A 16,459-nucleotide genomic window follows, 5' to 3' on the forward strand; every position below is an offset into this window, starting at 1 on the left:
TTATTTAACTACTTCAAGCTTGACCGCCGGTGTTCTGTGCAACTCCAAAATATTCAACCACAGTTGAAAACATAACTTAAACAGAAAATGTTAAATTCTTTGGAAAAAAATATATTATATTAGTGGGTATACAACACTACCTAATTTAATCATTCCAAGTTGTTAGTTGGAATGATTTTGTTGTTTTGAAAGGTTGGGCCCTTTTTGCTGTGACGCTCAAATTACACTACAGCCCGAAGGGGTAGAGTACCCAAAAATAGTCCCCAAGTTAGAGTACTACTTAAGCATGTTTTTCACTGAAGTAAAAGCAAAAAGTAGCCGTCCAAGAAATTCTTCAAATAAGAGTAAAAAATTGTTTCGTTTAAGCTGTGAGAAACTGGTTATGACATCTGATTTAATATTTTACTATTATTTTATCAGAGAGACAAAATAAAAAGTTATGTGAAAATTCTGGTGAAACTGAAATAATACAAATATTACGAACAAATAACATGATTATACGAACGCTTGGACAGATTAGCGTTGTGTAAAGGTGATATTAATGTTCAGTGGCAAAAACAAAGAAAAAATCTAAACAAAAACACCCTGCATATCCCGCCTCTTTTGCCACTCGCCGTCACTTCTTGCTGGGACATGCAACGGTAAAAGGAAAAGGAGCGGAGCCAAAAAAACCGGAACTTGTGTAGATTTTATTGTGGTGTGTTTGACAGCGGTTGGCTGGTTGAGTAGGGTTTGACAGTAGCTTGCTGTTGTATCGTATGTCAGTTCGAATACTCAGAAAGTTACTTTAAGTTTGATAAATAGCTTAAGTTACAGTATTAAAATTTACTAGACGACATTTTACTCCTAACCGTCCCTATGGCCTCTGTTCAGGTGGGTAAGTTGTAGCAGTGGAGTATCGTTAGCATTTCACTAACATGGAGTTGGCTAACTTTATGCAGATAGAGCTAGTTGTTGCAGTTTCACAAACAGTAGCTGATGATAAACTGTAATAAACTGCCGTAATAAACTGTTTTATTCTTTGTGCAGCTAATTAAGTTTGTTCTTTTCTGTGTCGAGCAGGGTTTGGCGTCTGGGTTCTCTCTGGACCTGGGGCCACTGAAAGAACCTCTCGGATTTATTCGTGTCTTAGAATGGGTGAGTAAAGCCACAACACAAGAATTGAGACCTGAAGAATACTTTTAGAGCAAACAGACATACTCCCGTCTCATAGCTTTGTTTGAGTACATGTTTAGAGTTCAGATTTAGCGCAGTTTATTTTCTAATTTATGAGATGTGTCAACCTAAATGAGGTCACGTGTCTCGCCCATTTACAGTTGCTATGCTAAGACAGTACGGTGATACAGTAGGGTCATAGGCGTGTTGTCAACTGACACAAATCTTTTGAAATCAAGAGATGGCGTTTTGTGAAACCGGTCATAATGAACGAATGCCTTCTGCAGACAATCTTATTGCTTGAGGGCATGTGGGTTGCATGCTTAAGAGACTTTACGTCTGCTAAGACACAAGAGCTTAGATGTACCAGGCTGCTGTATTTTCACTACTTTTTAACTTTACGACCGATAGCACTGTGTGTGTTGAAGGTGTGGTTATCGGCGTCCTGTTGCTGATTAACATGTATATGAGACAGAGGTGGGGCAATAACTGGTTACATTTACTCAGTAGTTTCCTTGACATTCGCATTGTATTCATCTTTATGCACATCAGAGGAATAAAATAAAAAAGCAAACTGCATCACCAGAATTGTGACCAGGGCATGTTTTTTGTTTTAGCTGTGTTAATGGATTCTATTGTTTATAGTCAGCCAGTATTTCAATAAGTAGTCATTATGTTGGTCATTTATTCAGGTTGTTTCTTTTCAGATGAATTAACACAATATCAGACTCCTACTTACATTGCAGTAAAACATATCCATTCAACTACTTATTTGCTTTATACCTCAAAGTACTATTCAAACTCAGATGGAACAAAAACACTATATAATGTTCTATATCTGAATAATGTACGACGAGAAACAAAGCTAAGTTGGGTTCTGTGTCTAGTCAGATTCTTAATTTAATAATCAGTTTTTTATTAGTTTTGTATATTCACAAATTAAACGGTAAAATTTCCTCTAGAAAAAGAAACAAAACAACAAGCCTGGACTTTTATACAGAAGTTGAACATTTAGATTGGCCTTAATAACATAATCAGTTCCAGTATGGAGTCTTCTTTTCCAGCTTCTTCTTGTTTTCATTTTCTTCTGACAGAATCCTTTTTGCAGATTTGAGGAAAAACAATAAACATACAAAATTTGTTATCACGATAACAAATTTTGCTGGACGATAAATTGTTCCAGAAGTTATTGCGATAAATGATAATATTGTTGGTTTGGTACTATTTTCAAGTAATATAATAGTAATAATGGCATAGAGCACAATGGCAAGAACACATTCTCAAGGATCAATACATTTTAAATTCTAATGAACATATATCTCTGAAACCGGAACACATTTTAATTATCCAAAATAAAAAAAATATCAAATAAAATGAATTTTTGAAGTCTTTGTCATCAAAAATCTTCAGATAAAAAAGGACTAGTTGAGACCAAAGCACCAAATGTAAGACGTTTTTCATCCAGTTTTTGGTAGAAAGAGAGGAAAAAAGAGAAACAATAAATCATACTAATTGAAATTATTGAGTTTGTTTTCATTTATCATGCTATTAATTGATTTATTGATGATTGTGATATGCAAGTGTACATGCTAACTATTTACAGTTTGTAGCACTAACAAAGGCCTTCAAAGTATAAAACTTAGTTGACAAAGTCACAATTTGGTGGTGATGCAAGGTCTACATGGCTTTTCCGGACTTTCTTAAATTTGACAGATTTTAATCTGACAGGAAAAAGTAATCTTTTTCAATATATTAATATTCAGCATTTCTTCAACCCAGTCTGCCCAGTTAGGGGCCTCTGTTTTCAGTTGTTTCTTAGTAATTGCTCTTTAATTCACCACTAAACATTAACATGTCTCCTGAACTTGTTAATCTTTCATTTGCTCTCCCAGCATATAAGAAGTTAAATATGAATGGAAATTTCACCTTCAAGATGTAATTCATCAGACTCAGTTTTTCTGATCGTTTCAGTTTTTCTGATCGTTTAACTCAGTAATACAAATGGGTGGGTTTTGTTTGACTTCAGCTGCCCTAAACCCTGGACAAAGAGGACAGACAAAAGTTATCAATGTAACCAATGGAACCCAAGTGTGGGGATGGTGACCACAGCTTCCCGCGAATACTTGAGAACAACTTTAAAAATGCTTAAAACTGCCCATTTTATTAGTTCAAACACCAACTATGCATTAATATGGCGAGTGGAAACCACCTTAGCACTACAGCAAAAATGAATATCTAGTCTCTGTTTTTGTGGGATACAACCAGTCAGTACCAAGGAAAATGAATGGTGCTCCTGGTCTGACTGCTTTGCAATATTTCAGAGAAGATCTACAAAAACATTTCTGCAAATTCTTAGTTACATTCCACAGAAAAATCTGCGAATCGAAGGGGTTTCACTGGATCAGTCATTGATGGCTTACCCCCAGATCAAACTTGTCAGATACAGCATTGATAATTGGTTAAACTATGTTATTTTTGTTGTCATACATGCAAATTATTATTTATTAACCTTTTATTTTTTTATCTTTTAGCTAAGTAATGACCTGGTAGGCATTGTTCTTGACACCACGGGGGAGACATTGTTAGTCACCAGTCAGCCTGCTTACCTGTACCTGTGTCAACCTTAGCGAAATGAGTTAAACTTTAACTAGATGCAAAGATTGACACGGTTAACTTACCACCTGCCACTGAATAATCTCACAAAGAAGCTGAAAGCAAAACAGAATGGACACGTAATTTAGGTCAGGATATGCCGTACTTGGCTAGAACAGAGAAGTTTGCTCTTTTCCTGAACGCTTCAAGGACAACGTTTCTCTGACTGGGACGTTTCATTCTTTACGAGAACCCAAGTTCAAAAGTGTCAAACACAAGTCCCTCCTACTGCAGCGCACCCACCTCATGTTTCTCAGATGCCACTCAAGAAAAAAACAACCTCTGCCCAGAATATGTGCCAAGAAAAAACTGGAAGAACAGAATGAGATTTTCTTCCTTTCTGCTCCTTTTATCGTTTTAGACCGTTTACTCTTTTACTAACGTGGCCTTGTGCCATTGGAATATTAATGCTGAAGGTTTCAATTGGTAAAATGTTACAACTGACACTGCTGCGTTGGATTAGATGTAAAACAGTGTGGGTGATTTTTATTTTATGTAATATAAAAAAATAAGTGTTAGTTTTAGAAGATGTATGTAAATCCAGTCTGCTTTACCTTTACTTCCCTAAATACTGTGTAGCCAACCAAAAATTAAAAAACGAAGATCGAGTCCTTTCTAAATTTCTGGTCCTTATCAGTGTTCAGTCTGATCTTCATGCTTTCTTGGAAAGCAAAGGTCCATTTCCTGCACTCCTCCAGTGAAAATGACATGTGCGCAGTCTCTTTTCTGATTGCAGCAGTTGTAATTAACTTTTATACGTTTTTCCACTGACGTCGTCTACACAGTACCGTAAGCCTGGCAACGCCAAAGAACAGCAAAGAATAAAGACGGTTTATCACAGTTGGATATGGATAAAAGAATGATAGAAAAGTATGTCATTAAAATTTTCTGTGCAAGAGAACGATTATTTTTTTTATTCCTCTTTCTACTTTTTTATGCAGACAAGACAAAGGGAATGACTTCCACTGCAACACTTTTCTTTCTGTGGTTTTTCAGAATGGCTGATTGAATTAATGTAGTCCATTGATGTCGGTAGGCACTTTTTATGAAGTAGCCTGAAATGACCTTTGCTGTGACTTCACGCGGTTTACTTAAACAAAAGAAAACTAAATCTAGGAATGTGATCGTACTACTAGGAAAGTGAAAACGTCAAAAGAGCACTACAATGCACTGCAATGAAAATCAACCTACTATCAACACTTGAATGTTAAATAATTATTTTTAGATAGGGAGATTAAAACCGTTATAGCCTAAAAGTTTTACAACTAAATTAAACTTCTTGAATTGGACAATGTTGGTTAAAAATACAAACTTTATTTCTTTTTTTAACGGCACTTCTTTTTCCTTTTATTGTATTTTCATAGTGAGCAGGGTCACAAACAGCCAGTGAAAGTGCTCTCACGGAAAACCTTTTTCAGGAAAGAGTGACTCGGGTCTTGTTGTTGCCGAGATAAGACATTCTTCCCAGGCCAAGAAACCGAAAGTGTGTATCTCGTTGATTTTTGCAGAAAAGACGAGAAGAAAAAAAAACTGAACTGTGTTTGCTTCATTAAACTATTATGTATTTACCTTAAGCATACAAACACAAATGTCACTGTAAAATACTTTTTTCATGTCTATTTGAAAAAAGGGGGAAAAAAATGGTTGCAGTTTCTGCAGCCCTATACCGCTATCGCAGTGTTGGCGTGTGCACTAATTGTTTGCTAATATTTTCCAAGTGTTATAAATCTGCATTTTTCACATGAATTAGAGTTTAGCCCTGAGCCCAACCCCACCCAAAATTTGTCCGGGTTGGGCCAAAATTCTAAGCTTGATGGACGAATCGAGCTTCTGTGGCACATTTTTAATAAGCCTACAGTAATACAGCAAAGAGAAAAGTAAACAACAATGAATGATATTAACTTGTTGATCTACTTATTCGAGTCTAAATGGAGGAGCGGGTAGTTTACCTTGTCGAGGAAAGAAAGAACCGTTGTAAAAATACATGAAATCGTATTAATAAAGATTCACAGCTAAACCAAGAAATGTACATGGGACTTGGTATATATAATGTTTCTGTAAAAGACGACGTGCCTTTGTCACACGGGTGTCACTGAGAAAGGTTCTTTCAGAAGTGTAGAGAATAACCATGTGCCATACTGTATGTCAAAGCAGGAACTATAAAGCTAATTTTGGTTTTAGGTTAACACCTAATGTTACAAATGTGCTCATATTTGTGTCAAGGTTGCTGACAGAAATTTTGCTCATTGTCGTATATTTAAATGTTTTTTGTTGTTCCTGTAAGAGCTCTTCACTGGATGGATAGGATTTCTATTGGTTCAAAGCGTTTTAATGATATTTGCTCATTTTAGTTGCTTTGAGTTTCCAAAGTAAAATGTTGAAGCAGATTTTTGACCTTTCTTGCCTTCATTTCTCAGGTTAGGATTGCTGCATGTCAGCTTCCATTGACAAAGTCTTTAGGGTTAAGAATGTTTCCATGTACAGTTTTAAAACACATTTTGGACCTCTTTGTATCATGTGTCCATACTGCCAGATAGTTACTATCTGTGCTACAGCCTTTAAACATGGACATTAGCCCGTAGCAGGAGTGTTATGCTGTCAGGCATCCAGTGCTCTGGTTATTTTTGCTTTCTGTTGCCACATCCCCATGATGTGTTTTTTATAAATATAGGTTGTTGTATGAAATACTATAGAACCTGCCTTACAGCCTCGTGACTGGCTGCCACTCCCTGACCAGGAAATGCAGTCTGGAATGTGTTGGAAGCCTGAAAGTGGACACAGAGGTTCTGCAGAGGGGTTTCCCTCTGCATATTCCCAATAGAGGCTGCAAGGTGGGCCAAACACCGGCTGAGATGAAAGCTGGAAATGTTATGTAGATAAATATAAATCTTACAAATTTATGCACTATTTATATTAGGCACCATCTATTATATTATTTTATTTGAGACTTTGTTTGCCTAAGTTGTCCAAGTGAAGTTGGAACATCTCCATGGAATTTCAGATGTTGGCTTTGGTAGGTGTAGTTAAACAAACTGTATTATTCTCTAGGAGAAAGTGTAGATAACAGGATAACATCCTTATTGGAAGGTTTCCACTGGAGGAATGGTATCAGATCGTAAACTGTGGCTCAAGATTAATGTGCACGTTCCAATATCAGTTTATGAAGAATAAGGTTAAGTTCTTGGCATTACAACAATCAAACCCTTATAAATGTTTCTAGTGCAAGTCCCGTTTCTAGTGGGCAAAACTAATTTACAAGTAAGCTTGTTTTAAGTCAGTAATTCCTTAATATTGACTAAAACATACTATCTCCATTATCAGATAAATTTACTTGTAACAAGACAATTTCCCATGTTATAAGTGAAATAATCTGCTGATGGAGCTAGTACATTTTCATCTGTGTCGAGATTTATTTAACAAGCTATGTCTTATTGGGAAGTTACTTTTGAATTAGTTTTTGTCTTGACAAGGAGACGCTACACTGTAACAGCTCTGCTGTTTAAGCTCAGAGTAGCTTCACGCTGTCCTGCAGAATCAGTTTTTGTCACAGGTTAAAGGAAGTGCTCTTGCTTAGCCCCATTCTTTCTTTTCTTCCTGCTTGTGTCCGTCTGTGTCAGCATGCTCAGCAATATCAGCTTGCACCCCCCGAACAACCCCACCCTGTTCTGCTGGCTTTTGTTTTTCCACTTTTCAGAGTTGTCCCACCACCTCCCACAAATTGGATGCAAGTTTAGTCCAATTTCATACTGTCAGTTTGATCCAGTATGAAAAATGAACACATTTTAAAATGCTGTTTCTCAAAGGCTGTCTGAGTTAAAGATTGTGATTCAGTCCTCCATCCTGAGGGTTAGCTGGGGTGAGTGTAGAGGAAAATCTCCTACAACCTTTCTGACAATAAATGTCTCTTTTAGTATAAAAAAATAAGATGACTTTGAATTGTTGCCTTGTGATTAAAAACTGTTCTATGTTCTGTCTGTTTCTTGCTTTTTTTATGAACCATAATTGTGTCTAAATAAATAGGATTGATTGATATTAAATAGAAGTAGAGAGCATTGACTGCTAATGTAGGATAAATTTTTCCCCTCGTGAAAAGGGCTGCTCCATGGTGCCATAGATGAATGTCAAATGCAGATAAATACGGATAAACACTGTATCTGTATTTATTGTAAAATATTATAAAAGCTCCCATTTTGACTCAAATAAGACTGAGTGTCATGCCAGATGGTGAAGCTGGTCCAGTCTGGGTTTGTGTTGCTGTTGGCTTGATGAAATAAAATGTGTGGAAGAGGGATGTGACAGCAGCAGGGTGATTATTCTCCCTGAAAGCTCAAACAGAAGATTGGGTAAAAAAAAACAAACGTGTCTTATTGGTCAAATAAGAGAAGCATCATTAGATCCGTCTGATATGAAAACTCTTAATGGCCGTTGTGTTCAGCAACAGTTACACATTGTTCTTTGTGTCACATTAAGTTTGATTTCTTTTTAAACAGAATATTTCAGTTTTGTTTTTATTTTTCTGCTTTTCTAGGTCTTTGCTATCTTTGCATTTGCCACCACCGGAGGTTACTCTGGAAAAACCAACATAAAAGTCCCCTGTGAACCACCATCAAGTTCACATGATGTCACAGCTGTGTTCGGCTACCCGTTCAGGTATTGGAGAGAACTAGTGTTTCCTATAATAATCACCTATGCTACAGCATTTTCCAGATGATCACACTAGCATTGACATGAGCAAAACTAAAAATTCACATTCTTGCTGGATCTAAAGTTGTCTAATTTTCTGATCAAAGTAAGCAGGTATAATGTAAATCTGTCTCCTGCTATGTTTCAACTGCTGTTTGGGGAATTGGCATAATAGCATCCTTTTTTTTTCTTTTTTGAGTAAAACATTTATATTGTAAAACAGTTCAATGTTTTCACATCATAGACTGAAAATCATACATCACATTGATTCATTACACGTGGAGTTAAATATTTCAGGCCTTTATTTCTTGTCATTTTGATGATGGTGGCTCATAGATAACCCAAAATTGAGTGTCTCAGAAAATTGGAATATCAAGAAAAAGTTAAGGATTGGAAACTGATGGTGAAACTCGTGGATTGGGAACTCATGGTGCCTCATCCCAATCAGGGTCAGGAATACCTGAAAGGATTCCTGAGCCTCTAAATGGTCTCAGTCTGGGTCAGGACTGACTGGACAGATGTCCCTAAGACGGCCCGACCTACACAAGGAGGGGAAATCACAAGAGGTCGTTGATGGAGAAGCTGGTTCTTCACACAGTGCTGAATTCAAGCATTATCATAGAAAGTTGAGTGAAAAATTGTGTTCCATTAAGCCATGCATATCAAATTTCTAAATAACAAAAGACTTAAAATATTACACGTTGTGTAATGAATATATATTATATATGAGTATCACTTCACTTTTTAAAGTAATATTTCAAAAAGTGAAGTATCACTTTTAGTTTTTATTTTCACAATATCCACATTTTTGGAGCTGTAACTCTTAAAAATTAAACGGAATAGACCTTCATTAGTTTCAGTGTCACACAGATTATGTTTCATTTTGGAAAATGACACAAAATGCTAACTATCTAATTACACTGAAACAAGTTGCCAGGGGTTTGTAAAACAAGCATTTCTTTTCTTTGTGGCAGTAACAATATGACCAGGCCAGATTATTCACATTTGGTGCTAGTAAAGAAAATGGTGCTTCTTTTTATTTGTCTGGAGGAATATATCACAATGAAAAGGTTCTAAAAGAGTTGTTTCTGCACCCATCCAGGGTCTGCTAGGAAAGAGCATTTAATTACAATTAAAGATGAGATCAGGACCTAGTCACAAACATTTCTAAATTTTCTAGCACTAACAACTTGTAAAATTAAAGATAACCTACAGTTTATAAGAAAATGACAATGTAAATTTCTCTTTTGAAGCATCTCCAAAGAGCAAACATCAAGTCATTCTTAACACGGCGTAGGTTTACTTAGGCTGCTTTCATTATTTCATTTTGCCCAGAGAAATAAAATGATTCCACAAAAGGCCAAAACAGCCAGGGTCAAAATGAATCATACTGCTGAGGACCACAAGCCACTCTTATGTGCTTTAACTTTGTGATCCTTAAAGCTTGACTCATCAAGTTAAACCACCACTTCTGTGGAAGAGACATCTTCAAGTCAGAGTCAAGTATGCTAAGGACAGCCTGTAGAGAATATGGTGGAAGCTTGTCCTCTGCTCAGATGAGTCGAAACAAGAGCTCTTTGCCCGTAGACATTGCTTCTGATTGCAGAAAGAATAGAGAGGAGTAGAACCCAAATTACAATATCCCATCAGTAAAACATGGAGACTTGAGTGAGTCTGGAACTGGGAATCTTATTGTGGTGGAAGGAATCCTGAAAAAAAGGGCATGAGAAGATTCTGAAAGACAACCTAAAGCAGTCAGCATGTTATGGGTCTGGGCTATCACTTTGTTTTCCGTCACGGCAGGGACCCAAAACATACATTGCTACTGCTGAGGACCAACCTCCTCAGGAGGAACATGAACTCTGATCGGCTGTGATCGGCCCTCATGGGTGATGGGAATCAGAAGCAAAAAAAACCTGATCGGAGCATCCCTAATCTTATGATGTAATTTTTAAATTTTAAATAATTTATGTTTTGATCAGTTACTCAGAATTTGAGTAGCCTTTATACCAATACTTATTTTACTCTCACTTGAGTAATCTCTTGGATGGCTACTTTTAAACTTTTACTTGAGTAAAACTGTATTGAAGTAGAACTATTTGTACTTGAGTACAGTTTTTGAATACTCTGATCTTGTGCAGGCTGCCTGAATGCATTCACTGCTTTAAATACAAGCAAACTTGTTGTTCTTGGCTGTATAAATGGTCTGGCGGAGTTTTTATGAAATTCTTTCAAAGTTCACATAATTGCTTCTCTCTTGTTGCTCTCCATTGGAAGTCCACTAACGGAGGTAAGGACATAAAATCCATCATTAAAACAACTTCAGTCACAGCAGCAGGTTAAGGAAGTCTGTCTCTTTCTTTTTTACCATCAGATTGGGAGCGCATCCATTTGAAATTACTTATTGTAACGACAGTCGCAGCACCATGCACCTCCAGGGTGACTTCTCCTCCTCTGCGGAGTTCTATGTCTGCATTGGTGTGTTTGGGTTCCTCTACTGCACCGCTACTCTGATCCTCTACTTGGGCTACCAGAGTGTCTACCGTCAGACCAGCCGCGGCCCCATCATTGTAAGGACACATCCTGGTCTCAGCCGTCATGAGCCGCTCGCAGTGTTGTATCCAATCCCGATTGCTGAATTTTACTTTCTGTCCATATCAACATTCTCTGATGCAGACATTTTTACTAAGCCGTTTATTGTTGCTCTTAATGCATGTGACGCAGGATTCCCTCCAGTGTATTATAAGCCTGGCGGGCCACCAGGCTTTACTTGCCTGGTGGCCCGCCAGTAAGCATCATTTGTTTATTTTAAAATGGTTTTATATAACAGTAACAGTGATTGGAAAGGTGGATTTAACTAGGTTTATACTAGTTGACGCAGTTAACTGGGTGTGTGCACCAACTACACCTTCCCTGAAACCTGCCCGCATGCTATTACTTACAAATAATAGTATGCATCTCTGAATTTTTGTAACTTTTAACATTTTGTAACACAGAATCACAGTAGACAGCTGGTGGACTGCCCTAGCGCCCATCCCACCTGACTGATCAGGATTTTTGTGATTTATACGAATCACAGCCGTTTTCAGTTTAATGCCTCTTAAAATAATTTGAGTTATATCCGAAATCTATTTGAGAGGGAGGAGTGGGTGGCAAATATCACTTTGTTGTTGGAAAAAGCTACTGATCCAGGCCTTACTGAGAGGTACTATGATTATGAGGAGTTAAAAATCCAAGTTAGAATAAGGGCAGCACAACAGGCTGATTTTGTGCAGGCTGCCTGCACAAAAAGTTGATTTTCAGCACATATTCAGATAAACAAGCTATATCAATGCCCATGCTGTCTAAACAAATTATTTTCTTTGTTCTGAATAGAAGTTGAAATTACTTTTTTGCAAATGAGTTGACAGTGTCTCATTTACCTACCCTGATTCCACACTGCTTTGTATATGCTTATGTGTATGCAAAATATGCTGAGTTTAACTTTTTCTTTCTGCCAGGACCTGGTGGTGACTGCGCTCTTTGCCTTCCTGTGGCTCGTGTCCTCCTCAGCGTGGGCCAAAGGCCTGACTGATGTCAAGTGGGCCACCAACCCCGAACACGTAGCAAAGAAATGTCAAATATGTGAAGCAGTAGAGTTTCCATCCATGGGTCGCCTGAATGCTTCAGTGGTAAGTTTTGATGAAGTTGGGTAGTGCAGGTTCCTTTAACTTCTATTATTCAGATTTGTTAGCAAGTAGAAGTTCAGGTAGGCATTCAGGTATTTGTTACTGCAGTACAACAGACGCAGGAGAATTTATGTTAGAACTTTAAACCTAAGATTGAACCGAGTCATCTAGTTGCTAGTATCCCAAGCACTCCTTTCAATCAACTTGACCTTCTTTAGGTTTGCTGGTCATTTCACTGAGGTCATTGTGAGAACCATTCTACCCCAGAACACAACCCTGCTGGGAAGACGTAACTCAAAACATGTTCAGTTGGGAGCATAACCTCTATGAAACATTTAGAGGTTAACGATTCCTTGGTGTAAAAACTGCTTTGTAATTCGTATAGATCTCTGCTGCCAAGCTGAATACAGAACTGCGGTAGTGGCATTCATGTAAACTCTAGTAGTTACACTGTGCTGCCAGTTTCTGTGACCAGTTTCTCTAGCATCATAAACTTATTAATGTTGTGAAGATTTTAAAAATGGCTTCAGTGTCCCCCCTTGTATATCCTGGAAGCTCCAGTAAGATATCGAGGATATATTTAGAGGTTCTATAGTGAGATTCTCTGGGGATACAGATTAAAATTAGAGACAGTGGTTTAGATTGTATGGGGAGAGATGTACAGGAGGGCTGGGCATAGTTAAGAACCTCACTGTTAAATTTGATTTCAATTCTTTGGGTCACAATTCAATTCAGTATTGCTTTAAATAAATGGTATCCTGATACCAATACCAGCAAAGTACTTGTCGATACTCCAAACTGATACCACTGTTCTTCACTAAGGTGCCACGCAAAGTCTAAACCACACTTCATACCAGATTGTCATGGTGATGCACCAATAAGCTATTTGCTGATTCTTCAAAATAAGAAAATAAAACAGAAGAAGGGAAAAGTTGGATCGCGGGAGGGGGCAAAACTATCGGTAGTTTGGAGTAGAAGTTGCGCTTGACTTTTTTGTTGTCCTTCATTTTGACCATTGCTGTCAAAAGAATATCCTGTCATCTACTTTTATTCATCAGTTTTTAAAATGATAACAATAACTGCATTTAGTTTTTATTCTGCATGTGTATTTATTGTGCAGCACATTGTGCTTGTTAGTCTGATGGACATTTGCACTTCAATTTATTTCCTTACTCAGTAAGGTCAGCTACGTACTCTATTTAAATTATTATAAGTACATTAACAACTTGATTGTCCGTCTTCTTTTGGCTTCCTCTGTGTATGTACTGCAGGCTTATTCAATGCCCCACAGAAGCCCAGGCAAATGGTTTTGGCCCGAATTTTGGGTCGGACTACAGATCTAAATTCTATAGAGAAATGCATCTTTTAACAAGTAATTTGGTAAAGAAATCTACAGTGCTCCATTTATGATTTGTTAAAACAGTTGAAGTAATAGTAGACTTAAAAAGAAGAGAAATCCTGTTCTAAATAAAATAAATTTGTTTTCAAAAGTTATCGTGTGAATTATGAGTACCAACTTGTTCACTTTGTATTGGCGAGTACTTAAACTGAAGTACTGGTACTCAGTCTAGACACCCCAACATTAAATACTTCCATATTGATTTAGTAATAAGTAGTACACAAATAATTAATTGGATTACCAGTTAATAGTTGCTTTTTTATTATTTTTTTCCAACCCATATGAACAGCCATGGTGATGTGCATTACTTGAGCAGTGTGTGTGTGTGTGTGTGTGTGTGTGTGTGTGTGTGTGTGTGTGTGTGTGTGTGTGTGTGTGTGTGTGTGTGTGTGTGTGTGTGTGTGTGTGTGTGTGTGTGTGTGTGTGTGTGTGTGTGTGTGCGTGTGTGTGTGTGTGTGTGTATGTATGTGTATATATATATATAGATTCGCATTTTGAGCAGTAAAATATCTGAAGATAAAACAGTAACACAATAACATCTGTGCTTGATATGAGGTACTTTATTAAAACTGAAGTTTGTTTAAATGTAAATAATTCTCCTTTTCTTTGTTGAAACTGAGATAATTCACGTAATTTTTAAATCATTTTTAAGCATATTTGAGCAATACTGCCATTCTGACCCACACTCCTCACCAGTAGGTAGCACTAATGCACACTTGCCAATTAAAAAAGAAGACAATTATAGCAACTTCATATCCACCTGTTTACATCATAAACCTAGTATAAATATAAATATTACAAGATAAGAACAAGTTTATCAATTTGAAGAAATTGTTGTATTTTCTCTGTGTAATACCAAATAATTTGTGTTGGTTATGAATACTTAATATAAAAAAAAACACAAATCAAGCAAATTTGTTTGAAATGAAAAACTAATTATTAAACTCATTTGTTATGTTTTCTAGATTTTTGGCTTTCTCAACTTGATCCTGTGGGCAGGAAACTGCTGGTTTATTTACAAGGAGACCCCTTTCCACAAAGACCCCAGCCAAGCAGCCACGATGGAGGAAGGCGGCGCCCCCGGGCCGTAACCCCCTCCTCAGCAGCCTTAAGCTCCAGCCGGCTCTTACGCTGAAATGGAAACAAAGGAAGGCCAACTGCCATTTATTTTCTGTTCAGCCCCACCACGTAGCTTAAGGTTTTATTTCTCTCCAAACAGCTCTTGATGTCAAGTCTTTAAAAACACTAAGTGCAGACCCAAACTTTAAATGCTTTCACACTGTATAACCTGGAACTTCCAGTTGGTTCGATTTGGTTGAAATATGCAACTTTATGGATTTCAGTGAAGTTGACAAAACCAGACAACCAATGCTCTAACCTACTGAGACACACTAAAAAGTTTTTGTTTTTGTGTGTGTTTGTTTTTTTTTTTGTTTTTTAGAACATCAGCTATATGTTTTACTCCAGAGTTCTTTTTTTTATTTCAGCCTAGAAAGCAAATCTTTCTAAAGTGTCTTTGAAACAATTTTGTGTTATTATTGTTTGTTTTTTGTTGAACTCCAGATCCAGGGAGTCTGGACTGGTTTCCATCAGCTCACAGTGGAGGTGAAGCATCAGGACAAATTGGGTTTATTTCCTGTAATGTAATGCTGAACCTGATCAGTAACACTAGGAGTCATCTTCATTTGAACCAAAATGTGCCTTACTGTGATATTATTTATATACAGTTCATGTGAATTTTTGTCAACACTAATTGGTTTGCTGCATTTTTTTTTAAAGTTTCCTTTCTATTTTCTCTGAAGAAAAAAAGTTCTGTAGGCAGCTTCTCTGACTACTTTTATTTCCTTCTCCCCCTTTTTTTCTTTTTTTTTAGTCCAGTTTAAATCCTCGACTAGGTATATTTAGTCTAATTGTCAGATTTAAAATTCCAAACATGTTTGACAGGCAAAGGTCAGTCTCTAAGTGCTGAGGCTATGAACTGTAAAATGTTTGTAACCAGACAGGGACAACCATCGATGATGTTTTGGTTTCTGATTCTTGACAGAATAAATTCTTGCATTGTACCAGGAATGAATGTACCTGTGCAGAGGGAATATTGGTTGGCATGTTTTAAACACTACCAAGGGCAGTATGTCATACCAAAAATGATTGATTTAAACCCTCAGTATCAGTTTTAAAGATTTACTCAGACATAATGATGTATGTTCGTCTATTGGATTATTGACAATGAAACGTAATGTTTTTTTTTGCCTCATTTGTGCAGAAGGAAGCGCTTGTTTTTCTGTATTGACACGATAAATACGAGAGCTGCACAACTGGACTGTCTCCTTTCTTTCTTTCTTTTTTTTCTACATGAACTGGTCTGATTTGGTAGATCAGTGCTGGACATGTGAACAGTGTGCAAGTATACAAAATAGGCACCACAGGGCCTGAGTCAAGAGCAAAGTTACTGTTACAGGCACTGAAGCATCCGACACTCGGTTAAAACAGTAACTGGATAACTAGAAAGTATTACTGGGATGTAGCAACACCTTTCAAGCAATAAGGCGTTTGGTTCAAAATAGCATTTTTATCTGGATCTTTGTTTTTTCATCTAGCAGGTTATCTGTAAACTGCAGTTTCTGCTCAGAACCAGTTAATAATACATTCACTTGATTGACTTGTTTGGAAAAAAAGAAGTACTTTTGGAAGTATATTTACTGCGCTGTACTTTTTACCTTTACTTGATTGTGAAGTGTCGCTACTCTTCCTCTACCTACCGTGAATAACTTCACTGAATGAAGAACAAGTTTGTTTTAACCAAAATTCACCAAACACAGACACACACCAGCAGTTTTTGTTAAAGTTTCAGAAGTTTTACATTGAAGGAAATTGATATGGCGAAATGTTTTATTTTTGATTT

At 37.0% G+C, this 16,459-nt stretch overlaps 1 protein-coding gene across 1 annotated transcript; it reads left to right on the top strand.

Annotated features, from left to right (window-relative positions):
* Positions 1-663: 663 nt before the first annotated feature.
* On the top strand, positions 664-15,875 carry sypl2a (synaptophysin-like 2a). Its single transcript, XM_008410323.3, has 6 exons — positions 664-873; positions 1,063-1,137; positions 8,336-8,457; positions 10,865-11,060; positions 11,991-12,161; positions 14,523-15,875. The coding sequence occupies exons 1-6, from the start codon at positions 859-861 to the stop codon at positions 14,646-14,648; spliced, it is 705 nt and encodes a 234-aa protein (XP_008408545.1). The 5' UTR covers positions 664-858; the 3' UTR covers positions 14,649-15,875.
* Positions 15,876-16,459: the final 584 nt, after the last annotated feature.

This window comes from Poecilia reticulata, chromosome 5 (assembly GCF_904066995.2).
Source record: "Poecilia reticulata chromosome 5, P_reticulata-male-v2, whole genome shotgun sequence".
NCBI classification, from domain to species: domain Eukaryota; kingdom Metazoa; phylum Chordata; class Actinopteri; order Cyprinodontiformes; family Poeciliidae; genus Poecilia; species Poecilia reticulata.

Bases quoted from the DNA above. Each gene is read 5' to 3' on its own strand.
- sypl2a (XM_008410323.3), top strand. The intron at 11,061-11,990 runs GTAAGGACACAT...TCTTTCTGCCAG, and splicing joins CCAGCCGCGGCCCCATCATT to GACCTGGTGGTGACTGCGCT. The intron at 12,162-14,522 runs GTAAGTTTTGAT...TATGTTTTCTAG, and splicing joins GTCGCCTGAATGCTTCAGTG to ATTTTTGGCTTTCTCAACTT.